This window comes from Bombus bifarius, unplaced genomic scaffold (genome assembly GCF_011952205.1).
Source record: "Bombus bifarius isolate JDL3187 unplaced genomic scaffold, Bbif_JDL3187 scf7180000007984, whole genome shotgun sequence".
Classification (NCBI taxonomy): domain Eukaryota; kingdom Metazoa; phylum Arthropoda; class Insecta; order Hymenoptera; family Apidae; genus Bombus; species Bombus bifarius.
In genome coordinates, this window is record NW_022884367.1 from 4,787,476 (window position 1) to 4,803,230 (window position 15,755).

The following is a 15,755-nucleotide window of genomic DNA, read 5'->3' on the forward strand; positions in this document are numbered from 1 at the left end:
CAAAATATCAAATTTTATAAAATTGAATGAATGGGTAAAATAATATATAGAAAAATAAAATCTATTTAATTATGTTAGTCATTTATTGTACACATTTCTATTATGCATATAGATGATTCATATTATTAAAATCCTTTAAATAAACATTGAATTTTATATATATGTGAATACAAATAAATATTGCTAGATGTATATATGAATATTTATATGCAAAATTTACAAAACTTTATACAGTTCAGTCATACATTTACATGATATAAGAAATAGTTTCGTAAAAAATTACAAATAATCTAAGCTTCAGGAACGCTTGTATATATTCTTACTCCATGCATATCCTTAATCTCTTCTTTAAGGGCCTGTGGAAATAATTACAATAAAAAAAAGTCAATGGTGCAACAATATCTTTTCAATAATGTTTCTTACATCATTAATTAATCGATGCTGCTTAATAGTGTTCAATCCTTTGAATTCTGGTGCAATAACATTTATTTCAAACATTGCACCACATCCTCCTACAATAATAAAATGTATACATTCCTTCAAGCTTTAAAAAAATTTTAAAGATAAAAAGAATATCTTTAAAATTTTTAGAAGCAAGATATTTTTAAATCAAAAATATTAAATTAAAAATAAATAATATAGAATCTTAAATGAATGAAATTAACGTTTCTTTCATATTTCTATATTAGACAAATCATTCTTAAGTCTTTATTCCTTAATAATGATCAAGATAACTTTTTTCAACAAGCATCAGCGTTCTATTACATATTCCATTACATTGTCGCAATAAAAATATACCATAATTTACTTTTTTTTCACAATCATTTTACCTGAGACATCATTAACTTCTATAAGTTTAGCTTGAGGAAATTTGTTTCTTAGAATTGATATCATTTTTTGTTCAGCATTTCTACCAGCCAATGCCCTGTTGGGTCCATTCCATACCCTCGATAGAAGCTGCAAAACTTTCATTTTATTCATCTTACGCATTCTTCAAGAGTTTTTTATTTCTCTCTTTTGAGGAGAAAGGAAATATGAAAATATGGATATTAGGAATTTCTTCAAACGTGAATAATAAGTATTTAACGAGCTGATTTTGGCATGTTAAGAGGGAATGGTAGCTATCATAAAGTTTCTTCTATTATAGAACAATTTGCTCGATAGTAAACGTACACTTATATGAGAAGTGTGTTTGTACCTACCGAAATATTACGAAAATTTGACATAAACACACGACCGAACATAGTTATTACGATAGATCCGGTTCGTTTAAACCTCGTTTGTTTTTCTGTTTATGATCCAATGAATGACAGCTTTTCGTTGAAAACAGTCAAATGAAATGGTAGTCAACTGAGAGTACATAAGCATCAATATTTCACTCGATCAGCTGATTCCTAAATATAAAGTTAAGATGGCGCCATCTACTTAATTCTAGAACACTGTAAAAAAAAGAAAAGCGCATTAAACAATATAAAAATACATACATATATTTTTTACTTTTACTCATACATGGAATACGTGAATCGAATATTAAATTGACATCAATTGAAAATTATTATCACAAATTCATTACATTTGGTGTTATTTCATTTAACAAAAATTTTATTAATGATATTATTCAGTAAATTTGTACATAAAAAGCTTCAAATAGTGAAAACTGAATTATGCAACAATAGATCAAAAATATAAAATATAGCCAAAATTGATGAATGATTTTTCGATCGATAAATATTGATTTCATAAAAAGCGAGGTTAGTCTATTTATTACCGACTAACCCACCTTTCATAACAAAAATTACAAGCTATTTTTACCGAACGTTATATCACAACCGACATCATCATTTTCATCTACACATCCAAATAAACAATCTTTCATTGGCATTGATACTTGAAGAAACATTGTATCGCCTAATCTCTAAATGAAACTAGCAGATATATTAGAAGAAAATGTCATTCCTTTCAAATTCGCGATAGTTGCGATACATATGTTAAGTAAATAATCATACATGTAACAAGAGCCAATACATATTCGTGATGATGCAATCAACGAATGTGTGTGTATATGAAATCTTTCCTATGATTTCGTCATTTTTTTCAGCCAATTAGAAGAAAATTTGCGAAAGTGGATCCACAACAGGTTACGTTGTTTCGCGGATTAGATCTAATGAATGATTTGCTGGTTGCCGATAAATGCTTACGTAAACACATATATCGCAAGTGGAAATCGAGTACACGCGCGTATGCGCACGCACCATAAACTTGGCAAAGGATGACGTAGATTAACACGGACTCGAGTGTAACCTTGATCCGTACATTGCAGCCTCTCCCTCCCTTTGCCCTGCGACCCCTGATCCTTCTATTTCATCGAAGCTGAAGCGCTTCAGGAGCAACATACAACTTACGTACATACATACATGCAATAAACCATAGACTTGAGAAGTATAGACCGCAAATGCCGTGTTGAGAAAATGGCCCTTGTGGAAAAAGAAATAGAGATAAATAACAAGGTCTCTCTTTCTTTTTCTATGTATTAAAAACGAATATCTATTAAAAAGAGAAAAAGAGACCACGTAATATATCTCTATCTCTTTTTTAACGAGAACCACACTCTTCATAAAGCATGTCGGTCTATATTTCATATGTCTATGCAACGAATCAATGATGTGTGTGTACGTGTTTCTTCCACCGAAATTCATGCTTAGCCCGAATCCGAACGATACGTTGCGAAAAATTTACGAAGTGAAATCATTTCACCTTATAGGCTTATATGTATATACACTTACACACGGTTTTCCGGGGGGGTGCAGGGGACACCGTGCAACAAGGAAGTGGTAAAGATATTATCGATTCGCTAGAGCTCACGAGTTAACGGTTTGTTTACACGAGCGTGGGGGAAAGTGCGCATGCGCGTCAGAACCAAAACAATAATAAGAGAGTAGAAGATTTGTGGCTAACGGACGAGCGGTCGCTCGCTTTAGCTCTAGGGAACGTTGCCGTGCCCTTTTTAATCTCTATACTTACGAATTACTCAAAATTGTAAACTTTCGACCTTTTATTATCCGAAAACAGTTATTTGTTGGAGGTATTGCAATCGTCAGTGGATTTCTGGATTCCGAACCGTACACGCTGTGTGAGAGCCGGAGCCAGACTTGCGTCAAAACGTGTATTATTGTGCAACGTGTGCTCGAATCGAAATGTAACACGATCGAGAAAGAGACGATGTTGACGTTGAAATAACTCCAATCGAGTTAAGAAAGAGATAGACAAAGAAGAATATTTTCGTGTATATACGTTCAAACGAATTTAAAACCACCGTGTGTGCGTGTGTGTGGCCGACTACACCAATATATGTGTCCGATGAGGATGTGTTCATTCAATTCTTCGAACTAAAGCACGAGCAAAACTTGATGATTCGTTCAACATTCGAGAAAAGGAAAGGCTTGGAGAGGAGGGGGTAGGATAAATGGTGCGTATTTACACAGTGAATCACGCGTTCCATGCGATTACGAGACGCGACTGCTAGTTTAGGCCATCTATGTTTACACGAACATTTCTAAATATGTTCGTAAACATCAAGTGCACCTTTAACTGGGAAAGCTAGGCAGGCTTAATCAATTCAGTTACCTATATCATTCAAAGACAGGTTTATTCTACTCTGACAAAGAAATTACAATATATTTAAGAAACAATTAAAATAAAAAAAAACGGAAACAATAAGCTAGGAAAGTATTTTTCTTGTGTATTGATGTGTGCAATGTGAAGAACCTTCTGCCTGCTTACGAAAGGAAAGGAAAAAAAGAGAGAAGGAGAAAGGGAAAGAAAGAGAGAGGACAATAACACGTTGGCCGAGAGCGCGGCTTTATTGTAGCCGCTGCTCGCCAGTATCGCAGACGTGGAGGTGTAAACACGGCATTCGTGCCATTGTCCTTTTGTTCTCGTAGCCGGTGAACGGGGGAAAGTAACCTACGCCATGCCGAGCGCCGAGGAAACAACCTACTTGATCGAGGTAGTGCCCAACACGACGCAGGACTTCCTCTCTCGCGACGTCGATCTTCTTGTCTCTCAAATCAAAGAGAACCTTCGACTATCCAGTTTGAAAGCTAAATCTAGCATCAGTCAGAAAAACCGACCATCACCATATCAAATACCTTCGAGGTCTTGGGCAGATCCCAGTAGCTGTGAGATGTGCGGCATGAAGAATACCGGTGGCCACGATCATCGTCATCACTTAGCTCATCATCATCACCATCACAAAAGGCCGACAACGAGAGATGACGACCCGTATGAGCTTTTACAAGAATTGCTCAGAGAAGGTGGTTTGATAAAAGAGGCTGTGAAGAGACTTCAAGCGAATCTCGTCGATCTGGATAATTCCGAGGAGGAGGAAGATGATGAACAATCGTCGACGGTTTATCGAAGAAAACCGTACTTCTACGATTCGGAGGACGAACAGTTACCACCGGTGTACAAACCACTTGAGCTGTGAAAATGAATTATAGTGCGGCCGGTATACGAGACCGGTATATGGAGATTTGAACAGATTTTTGTGGTGTCTAGACTACACAAAAATGAAAAAAAAAGTTCGGTGTCCTTTATTAAAACAGTCATTCTTGTTCCTTGGTGTATCTTTCCACGGTTATACATTTGGTATACCTCGTGTGTATATATATATATGTACTCTGTGTGTATATATTGTGTATGTGCATACATGAGAAAAAAAGGGTTATCAGGCGAGAACATATTCGCCCGTTAAGCGAAATATGTGTGTGGCTTGTATCGAAAGAAAGTACAACGAGGTAAACATAATTAGCCAAGAACTTACGGCCTTACATGGCCGTGTTTGTAAATATGGTATGTTGTTATCCGAAGTAGTTTCACACGCACGAATCGTGTAAATTCGGCTAAGCTCGCCTGTATCGACGACTCACGAGGCTTACGTGGAAGATATGGCTGCCTCGATTCGGGCCCTCGGATTCGATTTACATGACAACAAGGTTCACCGATCTTTTTTCAAAACTGCGATTCTTGTCCCTCTTTGAATAAATGAAAAAAGATAAAAGGAAGAGTTCCTGAGTGCTACTCTCGCGTCCAGGGTACTAGAAAGATGAGGTTTTGGAAGTAGTGATTGACAATTGAAATTTACCGAAATCGTTTGCAACCTATTTGTTCTCTTTTTTATACAAAAACATTTATAATTTTTTGTTTGCTTTGATAGTTTATTACCTTTTTTGTAATTATAGAAAGTAATCTGGTAGTTAATTTGAATTAGGTATTTAAAAATGGAAAGAAGTAGCAACTTAATGTGCGATCTGATGTGAATCGGTTAGCATAATAATTCAGCATTCAATAATTTAATGCTTATTTAAGTTCATGTGTTACCTCCGTTATATATGTATATGTATCTTATGATTATGGATTTTTTAATGGCGTGAAATACGAGAAAGAGCACGCGTATAGGATATATTAGTTAAAGAATTTTGCTCGATTTGATCGGGTTGTTATGGTCCAGTTACTACTAGAGGAGTTAACTATGTAAATCATCTGAGAAATCAATCAACGAATTATAGAAACGCCTTTTTACGCGCGGAAGCATCGCAACTCGAAGGATAGTGATCTCATTTATTTTCTTCTTTTTTATTTTTTTCTGCACAACGAACGAGAGGTATTTGTTTAAGGTAGAATCAACAATGTAGCGTTCGTTACTTGAGTTATATATATTATGTATATGTATACTTTCAAATTTAAGTTCTGTAATTGTACGCACACGAATTATCGCCATTTTGTTCGTTTGAAAGTATTTAGCCGACTTGATTGAAGAGAGATAGTAAACCGACTTTGTTGTAAAAGTATATGCGCGAGTGCGTGGGTTTCTTACACGCTTGATACATGGTAGGTTTACATTCGCTCTGCATATATTAAGTACATATATAGTTATTTATCACTATCGATCGTTAGCGACGTAACAAACGCTGTACGCGCGTATAAATTTGTTGTATGCATATTGGATGCACATGCGTATTCGGTTTAACGGTAGAGCATAATTCAGTTTACGATTTCGGAATTGATATGAAGAAAAATCCGGTAAAAGGTGGATTTTGTAATATATCGCCCTATAAGAGCCGGACAAAATGAAAGCACGGTATCGCGTATCGTGTCATGTCTACATATTGTACAAATGTTAACTAGTTCACAACTACAAATATTACGTTAGACACAGTTCCGATGAACGCACGTGATCATATGTATGAGCGAATGAATGGGGAATTAGCGCGTTTCTTCCTGATGTGTATTTTGTGCGTGTATGTGCAACGATTTGAGTTCGCATAGGTATGAGTGTGTAGATAATGAGAGATTTGTCTTTAAATTCACCGTTAAAGTGTAAATCAAGGAAGTTATATACCTCGTTGTGATCGCCGGATTTGTCATCCGGCGAACCTTAATTATAAATAAACAAGTAAAAGATTTCATCCTAGTCTTATTTTATATTTTCTTTTACCCAGTGAGTTGTATTTTAAGAAATTATTGTTTTGAGAATTTTTTATTAGCTACTATATTGACTTATGCCATGTATTAATATTACAAATATTGTAATGTAGATTTTAACTCGTGCTGTTGCCATAAAAAAGTATCGGAGAAATTTTGTTACGAAAATTATCCAGTCACCTTGGTACATACATATATGGAAAACATATTTCATGCGTGAAGGTATTACAGGGATATCATAATATCCTCGGTGATTAAACGAGATAATCTTTCAATAAAAAAATAACAGAATCTTTGAGATATTCGAACTTCTTATTTAATTATTTTCTATTCTTAAAGATTCCTAAGTACATATTTTTTCAAATTTGTATAATGTAATATAAAAAATGATATAGAAATAACTTTAATATACATCAGTAATAAATTTTAATTTTCTATTTTTTCTTAAAAACACTCAAAACTTAATTTATAAATGGTAGCATAGTGGTCAGATAATAATACCGATAAAGTGTTTCAGTTACATTTAAACAAGATTATGGGAATCAACTTATATTTACCGGTGCTTGATATTTACTCTACATACAGATAATGTTACGTAATGGAAATATTGTCGATAGCGAGGAGCAAAAGTAAAAAATTATAAAAGGGAATGATTCTTTACATCTATGTTATTATATTCATTGATAGCATCGTAAAATACGGTTAATAAAGAATATTGAGTTGTTTTATCGATATGATAGAATTAAAGGGAAGAGCTGTACGATAAATAACTTTTGACGTTTTAAATATTGTACGTGGCTGGATTGAAACATTTGCGTCACCTCTTAGAAATAGATGATAACGGAAATTGGTATACGTAAATAACATATACGCGATTATAAATAGTTATAGTTAAAATTATTCCTTTTGACATATATGAGTAATAATATGTACATACATATACATATGCACGTTCGTACGTTATCAGTGACGTTTTACGACATCCGTCTTTAATTAGAACTTCGAAATCAAGTAGCAGTTCATGAACAAATTAGATGTCAAATCGTAATATTTCATCGATTCTCTTAAATCAGTTATAGATAAAAATTACACAACTAATAATCAAAATTTTAAGCAATGAAGATATATATTTTAAAGTAGCCAGTCAGTTGCAAATATGTATACATAGAATCATGTAATCGTACAATAAAATTATTTATTAAAAATCAAAGTTAATTAGATATATTATTATAAAAGAAAAAATATGTAGATAGGAAATTATATGAAGCATGTTAGAAAAATGGGAAAAATTATTATAGGAAATCTGCAATTTATTACTATTATAAGTTAGTACAATAATATTTTTCATTTTTCATAGATAAAAGATATATTTTTATACATTAATTTAGCTTATGTAAAACAGTGAGTTTTATACTCATATAAAAATCACCAAGGTTTATTAACAATGATTCGTCTTAATTATTGATTAAAAATATAGGACGCTAAATAATCAAATTTTAAGGTTAAAAACATGTTAAGTCATTTGTTTGATCTAAAATAATATAATATAGAATGATAAATAATTTACATTGATTAAAACATAGTAAATTTGACTGCCCTTTTTATTTGATGTAGATTCATGTTGTTTTATAAAGAATAAATTTAATACATGTATATATAACATACAGGTATGTAATGAGTAATGACTGGCAATGATAACAAAAGGCCAATCATTCCATGTCGTTACGCGGGAAGTTGCAAACATTATTGGTCGGTTGAAATTCATCACGTGATCCTTTAGACTGTTGCAGATAAAAGATAATAAAGTGGGTCGTGAATCGTACATTTGCGTGAAAAGTGATTTTACAAGTATCAATGGAATTTTCGTAATTTGAACATTGAATGAGTCATTGCTTACATTACAAAGTATATATTCAACTAGTGTCATAAGAAAACTATACTGTTCTGTCAACAAATCGACAAATGAGAAAGTAATATGGCGGACACTGCGCATTTGTATGTATAGACGCAATTTATTGATTCTTATTATATCCCCGATATTAATTAGGAATCGATATACTGTTATTGAATATAAATATATAATTGTTATAATGATAGCAACAAATTATTTGTTCTTTGTATTCCAAATACTTTGTTGTTTACTTTTTTTCCCTTGTGAATCATTTCTTGTCCAACTTGTTTCCTTATCGTACCTTATAATACCTTTACATAATGCTATCAATTATATTGCTTATTGCTTTATTAATTATACTATAACGACTATCTTTTATTCCAGCAAATACGATAATGTTTGTAATGTTAAATTCTAATTTTTACAACAATATTTTGCCAAACTTTAAGGTTATATTAAAGGCAATTTCCTTCTGCGCATGTGCGAAGAAGGATGCTAGGTATACCCATATATACAGAATGTTCAAATTCTATATCTAATGAAAACATTAATACTAATATCACATTTAATACATAATTGAAGTTATAGAATTATAAATTGTTATTTAACATAACAAATATACTTGTATTAATTTTTTAAATATTTGGACATATTCCCCATAAAGTGTTATATATACTATAGAGAATACTGAATACAGTCTATAACAAATATGTTTTAATCTCTAAAAATACAAAAATAAAAAGATAAAAGTGTTATTCAGTGATTACTTACTTATCATATGTCAAATACAATTTCCATTTAATAAAATGTTACTTCTCATTGATCTTATTTTACTAATTTTTGATTATGTAAGGTAGATAATTATCGATAATTATGTACCGATTACCGATATTAATATCATTTTAAAACAGATTTTTGTATTAAGTCTTATAAAACTAGAATTTTATTGCTTTGGAGTATTTTTCAAAATTTTAAATGTTTAATAAAAATTGAAAAATGTATACTTTTAAATGTAGCAATTATAACTGGGCGAAGAAATTTGTATACCGGTAAAAAAATTTTGAAGTGACGTAATTATTTTGATTGTAAAAAAATTGTACGTATATTGAATAAATTTAACAGTAAATTATCCTCATTGAATTTTTTAGTTATTTCTTTATCCTAAGAGCATATTTTCACTAATAAGAATAACGCTTATCTTGTTCATATGTAGTACTTTATAACTATATAATCTTATTGTTAGTATTATTTTTTTATGATAAAGATATATCGAATACTCGACCTATTTATTTCTGTGCTATTATTAAATTGTTAATAGAAAATTATACCTACAAGAACTTTCAACGTTGTTACTAATTTTCTTCTTTAATTATTGTTCAGATATTTTACAAGGAACAATATAGCAAGATTATATTATATTGTAATATACAAGATGTTTTTATTGGATGGAAAGGTTTATATAAATTAGAACTGAAATTATTTGCTATTAAATTGGAAATTAGATTGTTTGTTAATGTAATAATAAATAAAGCTTTTATTTTTTCGTATTTTTTATTGCTTGATAAGTATAGAAATATCATTCTAGGAATGGATTAGAATCATGCTTTCAAAGGGGAAATCTTACTTTAAAAGTACCTATGTCCCTTTTTGAAAACAATCGGAAAAGATTAGTCGAACGCATTAACTCAAATACAAAAGTACCAACTACAGGCACTTTTATTATTCTCGAAGGAGGAGTTGAGATTCCGTTTAATGATACTGATATATGCTGGCCATTCAGACAGGTAAATAAATCGTTAATTATATAGTACAGTAATATAACATATCTTTTTTATGTAATTTTTTTGTTAGGAGTCATTTTTTCAATGGTGTTTCGCTGTTGAAGAGCCAGGATGTTATGGTGCCCTTGATTTAGCAACAGGAACGTCCATTTTATTTATGCCACGATTACCGCCTGAATATGCAATTTGGGAAGGAAAATTACATAGTTTGGACGATTTTAAAAAACGATATGCAGTAGACGAAACTTATTATACCGACGAGATAGCTAAAGTTTTGAAATCAAAACAAGCAAATCTTCTTCTCACTTTAGTAATTTAGTATTTAAAATAAATATTTTAAAGGACTACATACACTTAGTTAGGGGCTATTTTATTTAAAAATAAATTTATTATCGCTCGGAAGTGAAATGTAACTAAATTCTTGCGAAAAGTTACTTGAAATTTAAATAGCAATTTTTCGCCATAAAACAGTCAAGAAGAATATGAAAATTAAATTATTACTTCCGATACTGTTCTTGAAAATATATAGAGAAAAAATCACGAATAGTACAATTTTGAATAAAATTATTATTGATTCTACCTACGCGTATGTTTTCTTTTTAGTGAATAGCTTACTTAATCTAGGTTTGCAAACATATTTATTTCTTTTATTATACTTCTAGAATGGTCAAAATAGTGATAGTGGCTTGCAAGCAAAAGAGGCAACTTTTGATGGCATTAGTCAGTGAGTACTAGTTTTCAATATTTTCTACATTATAAATAATTTATTTATTTACATTTTATCGTGTTATAGGTTCAAAGTTGACAATAAAATTTTATATCCTGAAATATGTGAATGGTAAGTGCTACAAAATTAATATTATGCGGTCTGGTAAAAATACGTTAATTCGATCGAAAGAGTTAAATAAATGGCTCCAAAGAAGAAATTTTTATTTTATTGTAGAATATAGAAGGTAGAACATATAAAACGTAAAAATTAATTACTATATATCAAATTGAAATTGGCGAAGTTTCACACGATATATGGAAATTTAAAAAATTGCTATCGAAATTGAGCAATTGTCGATTTATTATATCGATATATATCGTTATAATTATTTTCTGTAAGTTTATCACAAGCCTTTCACATGAAGCCTTTTAATAATGGCTCTATAAAATCGTTAAATTGAAAGTATCATTGAAAATAGGTTCAAGATATAAATACTGGTCATTATATCTATTTTAATTCAAAACAAACAATTTTATTGCATTCTGCAAGAGATATTTTATACTGCTTCATCTTTTCATTTCATAATTGGAGAAGGTACATTAAATAAGACATGAAGGAATTATTGTTAAACTTAATCTTATTAGATGCTTGTATGCTTTATGCAGATGATACTAGCTGGTCATGTATGGACAAAATTTTTAATGCGTATGAGCATGCAATCCTCTGCTTGGATCACTAAATTTATTATACGAAGCTATGAGTCCAATTCTGGAAAATATGCTGAACAACAAAGTCTAACACAGACTAGCATTCTTGTAGAAGAGGGATTAGAAATACAGGAAGTGCCTTTAATTGTTAGAAAGATCAAAAATATTGAAACCATATGTAACAATAAAGATCAAAATAGCATTTCTATTATTGATAATTGTTACAAGGTTCCTGATATATCTAAGAAGAATGAGCCATTTACATTTAAAGTTAAAAGTAATGCAAGTTCCAAAAGTAACACTAATGTGAAAAACAAAGCATTAAACCAAAGAATAGACATAGAAACAGATGAGGGAACTGCAATATTATTTTATTCAGATCTTGACTGTTTCAAAGATTTGAACGTAGAAGAGGCATTGCAAGGATTACAACTGTTCAATGCAACTAATGGTGCCTATCCTACGTTAGACAACAAGATCTCACAAGAAATCAATTGTAGAGTAGCTTTAGAAGGATTAAGAAAAGTTATAGACTTAGAAAATAATTGGCTTAAACAGAAGTCTAATAAAATGCAAAGAAATAGGCAGTTTGATGTTGATAATACTACTAGAGATATGATAATGAAACAATTGATTAAATTAATTATTAATAGTAATGATGCTGAAATAATAGTTCAGGGGCTGATAGCCCTAAAAAAGGATAAAGTTAGTCCATCTAGAAATATATATAGAGATTTCATGTGTGATGAAGCTTTAAGTCGAGCAACAGATGGAGAGTTTTCACCTGCACAATTAGTAAATTTAATAAAGATTTTATCATCTTATAAAGATTCTAAGTACCGTAAATCAATAGATACCTTATGGGTTGGTATTTTGCTTCAAGAGCAAGAGATTAATACATATACATTAGTAGCATTATTTAAAGTATTAAAGTATTTTAATCAAAGTAAAAATATGGTCAAACTTATTTTAGAGAGAAAACTTTCTGACTGTTGGTTAAAATTAACAGGCACACAAATTGCAGAAATACTAGATTCTTTTCATGATGATGTTTCTGCAATGAAATGTTTAATGAGTGCCAGTAAGTGGGCAAGTATAAGCATGAATGCATGTAGTGAAAAAGATTTAATAAATTTTATACATAGTTTACATGTAAAAGATTACATTGATGATAGAATAGAAAGTACTTTACAAGGCTATTTGAAATCTAAAGCATCACAAATTGATGATTCAAAATTAATAGCTACAATTATGAATTATTGTAAGGATTTGCAAATCAGAAATGAAAGAATCCTGTCAGAATGTGGGGAATATTTTATGAAACATGCTATGAATATATCAACTTCTTCATTGTCTTCTATTCTTACACCATTTGGATTATTATATGTACATCCTCCCAATAGTACTGAATTTTGGAAAACTTTTGATGATGTGTTATCAGTAAAATTTCATGATTTGAAATTAGATGATGCTTTAGATATTCTTCTTTCTTGTACTTATTTGGAAAAATATCCTGTTAAATTTTTTGATAAGATATTTATTTCACAATTACTGCATAAAATTCATTTGAGAAATCATTCTGTATTCTCTAATCGCATAAAAAATAAGTTGAAATTACTAGATGCTACCATGTTTTTAGAGTCTAAGGAATATCCATCTTTACATTTTCCCCTAAGAAGAGTAGAGAAACCTTTAGTTTTAGATGTTCGAATTAGAAGAGCAGTGAACATGATATATCAACCATTGGCATCTTTGGTAGGGGGAGAACAAAAATTGAGTAAAAATGTGATATTGAATAGACTACCACCTATTAATTTCTATATTCTTGATATTCTTATACATCCGCATATGGTATCCACGTCGGTATTTCATTTGAATTTAGATCAGGAGAAAAATGTGAATACTGCAGTTTTTATTTATTTACCAGAGTATTATTGTAGAAATACGCGACATTTAATAGGACCACAAATAATGAAAAAGAGACAGATTAAGAAATTAGGTTTTAAAGTTATGATGTTAGATTATGCAACAATACAAGAACTCTGGAATCAATCTAATAAATTGTTATCTTATTTGTTGAAAAGTTTACATTCTGCAGAAAATTCTGTATAACATATACGTAACAGAAATATAAAATATAAATTTCTCTATTTTTGATAGAAATTGTAAAAGTAGTCTAATGAAATATATTGTATAATGTGTAGAATAAAATTTTTCATAGATGAAAACTGAATAATTTCTTATATAATTATTGACAATTATATTATTATAAAATAAAATGTAAGTTTCATGTGAAGACATATGTATTTCTTTTCTTTATAGTCGAGTCATAAAATCTCCACAAGAAATTAAGGTACTGGAATATGTGATTAAAGTTAGCTCAGATGCTCACAAATCTATTATGCAAATGGTGAAACCAGGATTTGCAGAATTTCAAGCAGAAGCAGCTTTTATGCATTATGTATACTCCATAGGAGGTTGTAGGCATGTGTCTTATACTTGTATTTGTGGATCTGGACATAATGCATCTATATTACATTATGGACATGCTGGTGCTCCCAATAATAAAGTTATAAATAATGGTGATATGTGGTAAGTTTTGATCTCTGACATTTTAATTGAAATTTATTTTATTTACAAAAAATATTATTTTTTGTCTATAAGCCTTTTTGACATGGGTGGAAACTACTGTGGATATGCAGCTGATATTACATGTAGTTTTCCAGTTAATGGAAAATTTACAGAAGACCAAAAAATGATCTATAATGCAGTGTTGGCTGCTCGTGATGCAGTGATGGATGCTGCAAAGCCTAATGTTCTTTGGACAGATATGCATCTTTTAGCAAATAAAACTATGTTAATTTCATTAAAAACCGGTGGTTTATTAGTAGGCGATGTTGATGAAATGATGAAAGCAGGATTGCACGAAGTTTTTCAGCCTCATGGGCTTGGACACCTTATGGGATTAGATGTTCATGATGTTGGTGGATATCTTCCAGGACATCCTGAACGTTCATCAGCTCCAGGCTTAAGAAAATTGAGAACCAGTCGTGTTTTACTAGCTGGTATGGTTTTGACAATTGAGCCAGGTTGCTATTTTATTGATTGCGTAAGTAAAAAAACTATAATAGATTATAAGAATGTGAAGAAAGTACTGAATATTAAAGTTTTTCGAATCTATAAAGATTCAATAATATTAACAAAATTTTACATATCAATCAATATAAAAAAAGATAGTTGATATATAGTTATTAGATGCAGCACTGAAAAATCCAAATCAATCAAAATTCATCGTTGCTGAAGAATTGAAAAGATTCCGTGGTTGGGGTGGAGTTAGAATCGAAGATGATGTTCTTATAACGGAAACAGGCGTAAGAAATTTAACGGATGTGCCACGCACGTAAGTTTCTTGCATATTTTGATATTTACATTACCTGATATTTAAATTACTCGTCTTACAATTATATTCATTATTTACTAATATTTATACGCACTTTATTTGTTAATATCTGCACGATTTTTGACGTCACTTGCAATTAAAATGTAAGTATAACTTACAATAACACACCGTTTAATTATAGCGTGGAAGAAATAGAAGAATGGATGGCCGCTAGAAAAGAATGAAGTTGATTACATATGAGAAAACAATGAATACATCGTATAAAATATGCGATTGTATAACGAAGAATTTCGTGCGAAGAAACACTATTTACATATTCTGTTCCTTATGATATAAGAACAATTGTGATACGTCATATAACGTCATAAAATATTTTTACACGCGTTTCTTATAGCGCATATAATGCAATATTTAGTATCACACAGGTTTAAGTCATGCCTTTATAAATTGTATATAAAGAGAAACAAATAAAACAATATTCTTTATTATACAGTGCAGTTCATCAATACTTTTATTTTTCCAAATGAAATTTTACTGCATCTTTTCTTTTATTAAACAAAATATATATTGCAAAATATTTACTTAATATAGATTAGAAAATAATCTTTAAACATTAATAGAATATATGGAATTAAAAAAATATTAAATGCATTGAAAATGGAACTGCATGGTTTTCTATCGTGAAAATTTCAATTCGTAATAACCTTTTGTGAGACGAAAGAGGGGGACAGACAGTGTCAAGTGTAACCTTGGATGTGATATCTTACGCATATTGAAAGGGAAC

General features: G+C 30.6%; 4 protein-coding genes across 5 annotated transcripts; 3 read left to right on the forward strand and 1 right to left on the reverse strand.

Annotated features, from left to right (window-relative positions):
* Positions 1 to 60: 60 nt before the first annotated feature.
* On the reverse strand, positions 61 to 3,110 carry LOC117204881 (bolA-like protein 3). Of its 2 annotated transcripts, none has more exons than XM_033442701.1 (5): positions 3,022 to 3,110; positions 1,203 to 1,439; positions 831 to 957; positions 424 to 512; positions 61 to 356 (listed from the first exon to the last, which is right to left on the reverse strand). In XM_033442701.1, the coding sequence occupies exons 2-5, from the start codon at positions 1,242 to 1,244 to the stop codon at positions 291 to 293; spliced, it is 324 nt and encodes a 107-aa protein (XP_033298592.1). In that variant the 5' UTR covers positions 1,245 to 1,439; positions 3,022 to 3,110; the 3' UTR covers positions 61 to 290. The 2 variants fall into 2 exon arrangements, with proteins under 2 accessions (XP_033298592.1, XP_033298591.1); XM_033442700.1 differs by lacking the exon at positions 3,022 to 3,110 and adding an exon at positions 2,784 to 2,919 and having other exon boundaries at positions 1,203 to 1,431.
* Positions 3,111 to 3,306: 196 nt separating this feature from the next.
* LOC117204880 (GSK-3-binding protein-like) lies at positions 3,307 to 6,467 on the forward strand. The gene has a single exon (XM_033442699.1). The coding sequence runs from the start codon at positions 3,971 to 3,973 to the stop codon at positions 4,484 to 4,486; it is 516 nt and encodes a 171-aa protein (XP_033298590.1). The 5' UTR covers positions 3,307 to 3,970; the 3' UTR covers positions 4,487 to 6,467.
* Positions 6,468 to 8,105: 1,638 nt separating this feature from the next.
* On the forward strand, positions 8,106 to 15,465 carry LOC117204833 (xaa-Pro dipeptidase). The gene is made up of 9 exons (XM_033442609.1): positions 8,106 to 8,478; positions 9,960 to 10,158; positions 10,226 to 10,465; positions 10,818 to 10,879; positions 10,949 to 10,993; positions 13,894 to 14,163; positions 14,236 to 14,680; positions 14,820 to 14,971; positions 15,153 to 15,465. Exons 1-9 carry the CDS (start codon positions 8,459 to 8,461, stop codon positions 15,193 to 15,195), a joined length of 1,476 nt encoding a protein of 491 aa, XP_033298500.1. The 5' UTR covers positions 8,106 to 8,458; the 3' UTR covers positions 15,196 to 15,465.
* Positions 11,099 to 13,781, forward strand: LOC117204832 (FAST kinase domain-containing protein 3, mitochondrial-like). The gene has a single exon (XM_033442608.1). It carries the CDS (start codon positions 11,509 to 11,511, stop codon positions 13,681 to 13,683), a length of 2,175 nt encoding a protein of 724 aa, XP_033298499.1. The 5' UTR covers positions 11,099 to 11,508; the 3' UTR covers positions 13,684 to 13,781.
* Positions 15,466 to 15,755: the final 290 nt, after the last annotated feature.

What these genes read in the sequence shown, in the direction of transcription:
- LOC117204833 (XM_033442609.1), top strand. Translation starts at nt 8,459, where the DNA reads ATGGCGGACACTGCGCATTT. An exon ending in TATGCTGGCCATTCAGACAG is followed by an intron (nt 10,159 to 10,225) that starts GTAAATAAATCG and finishes TTTTTTTGTTAG; the next exon opens with GAGTCATTTTTTCAATGGTG. An exon ending in TTAACGGATGTGCCACGCAC is followed by an intron (nt 14,972 to 15,152) that starts GTAAGTTTCTTG and finishes GTTTAATTATAG; the next exon opens with CGTGGAAGAAATAGAAGAAT.
- LOC117204832 (XM_033442608.1), top strand. Translation starts at nt 11,509, where the DNA reads ATGCTTGTATGCTTTATGCAGATGATACTAGCTGGTCATGTATGGACA.
- LOC117204880 (XM_033442699.1), top strand. Translation starts at nt 3,971, where the DNA reads ATGCCGAGCGCCGAGGAAACAACCTACTTGATCGAGGTAGTGCCCAAC.
- LOC117204881 (XM_033442701.1), bottom strand. Translation starts at nt 1,244, where the DNA reads ATGTTCGGTCGTGTGTTTATGTCAAATTTTCGTAATATTTCG. An exon ending in CAAATTTTCGTAATATTTCG is followed by an intron (nt 958 to 1,202) that starts GTAGGTACAAAC and finishes AAAGTTTTGCAG; the next exon opens with CTTCTATCGAGGGTATGGAA. An exon ending in AGCATCGATTAATTAATGAT is followed by an intron (nt 357 to 423) that starts GTAAGAAACATT and finishes TTATTTCCACAG; the next exon opens with GCCCTTAAAGAAGAGATTAA.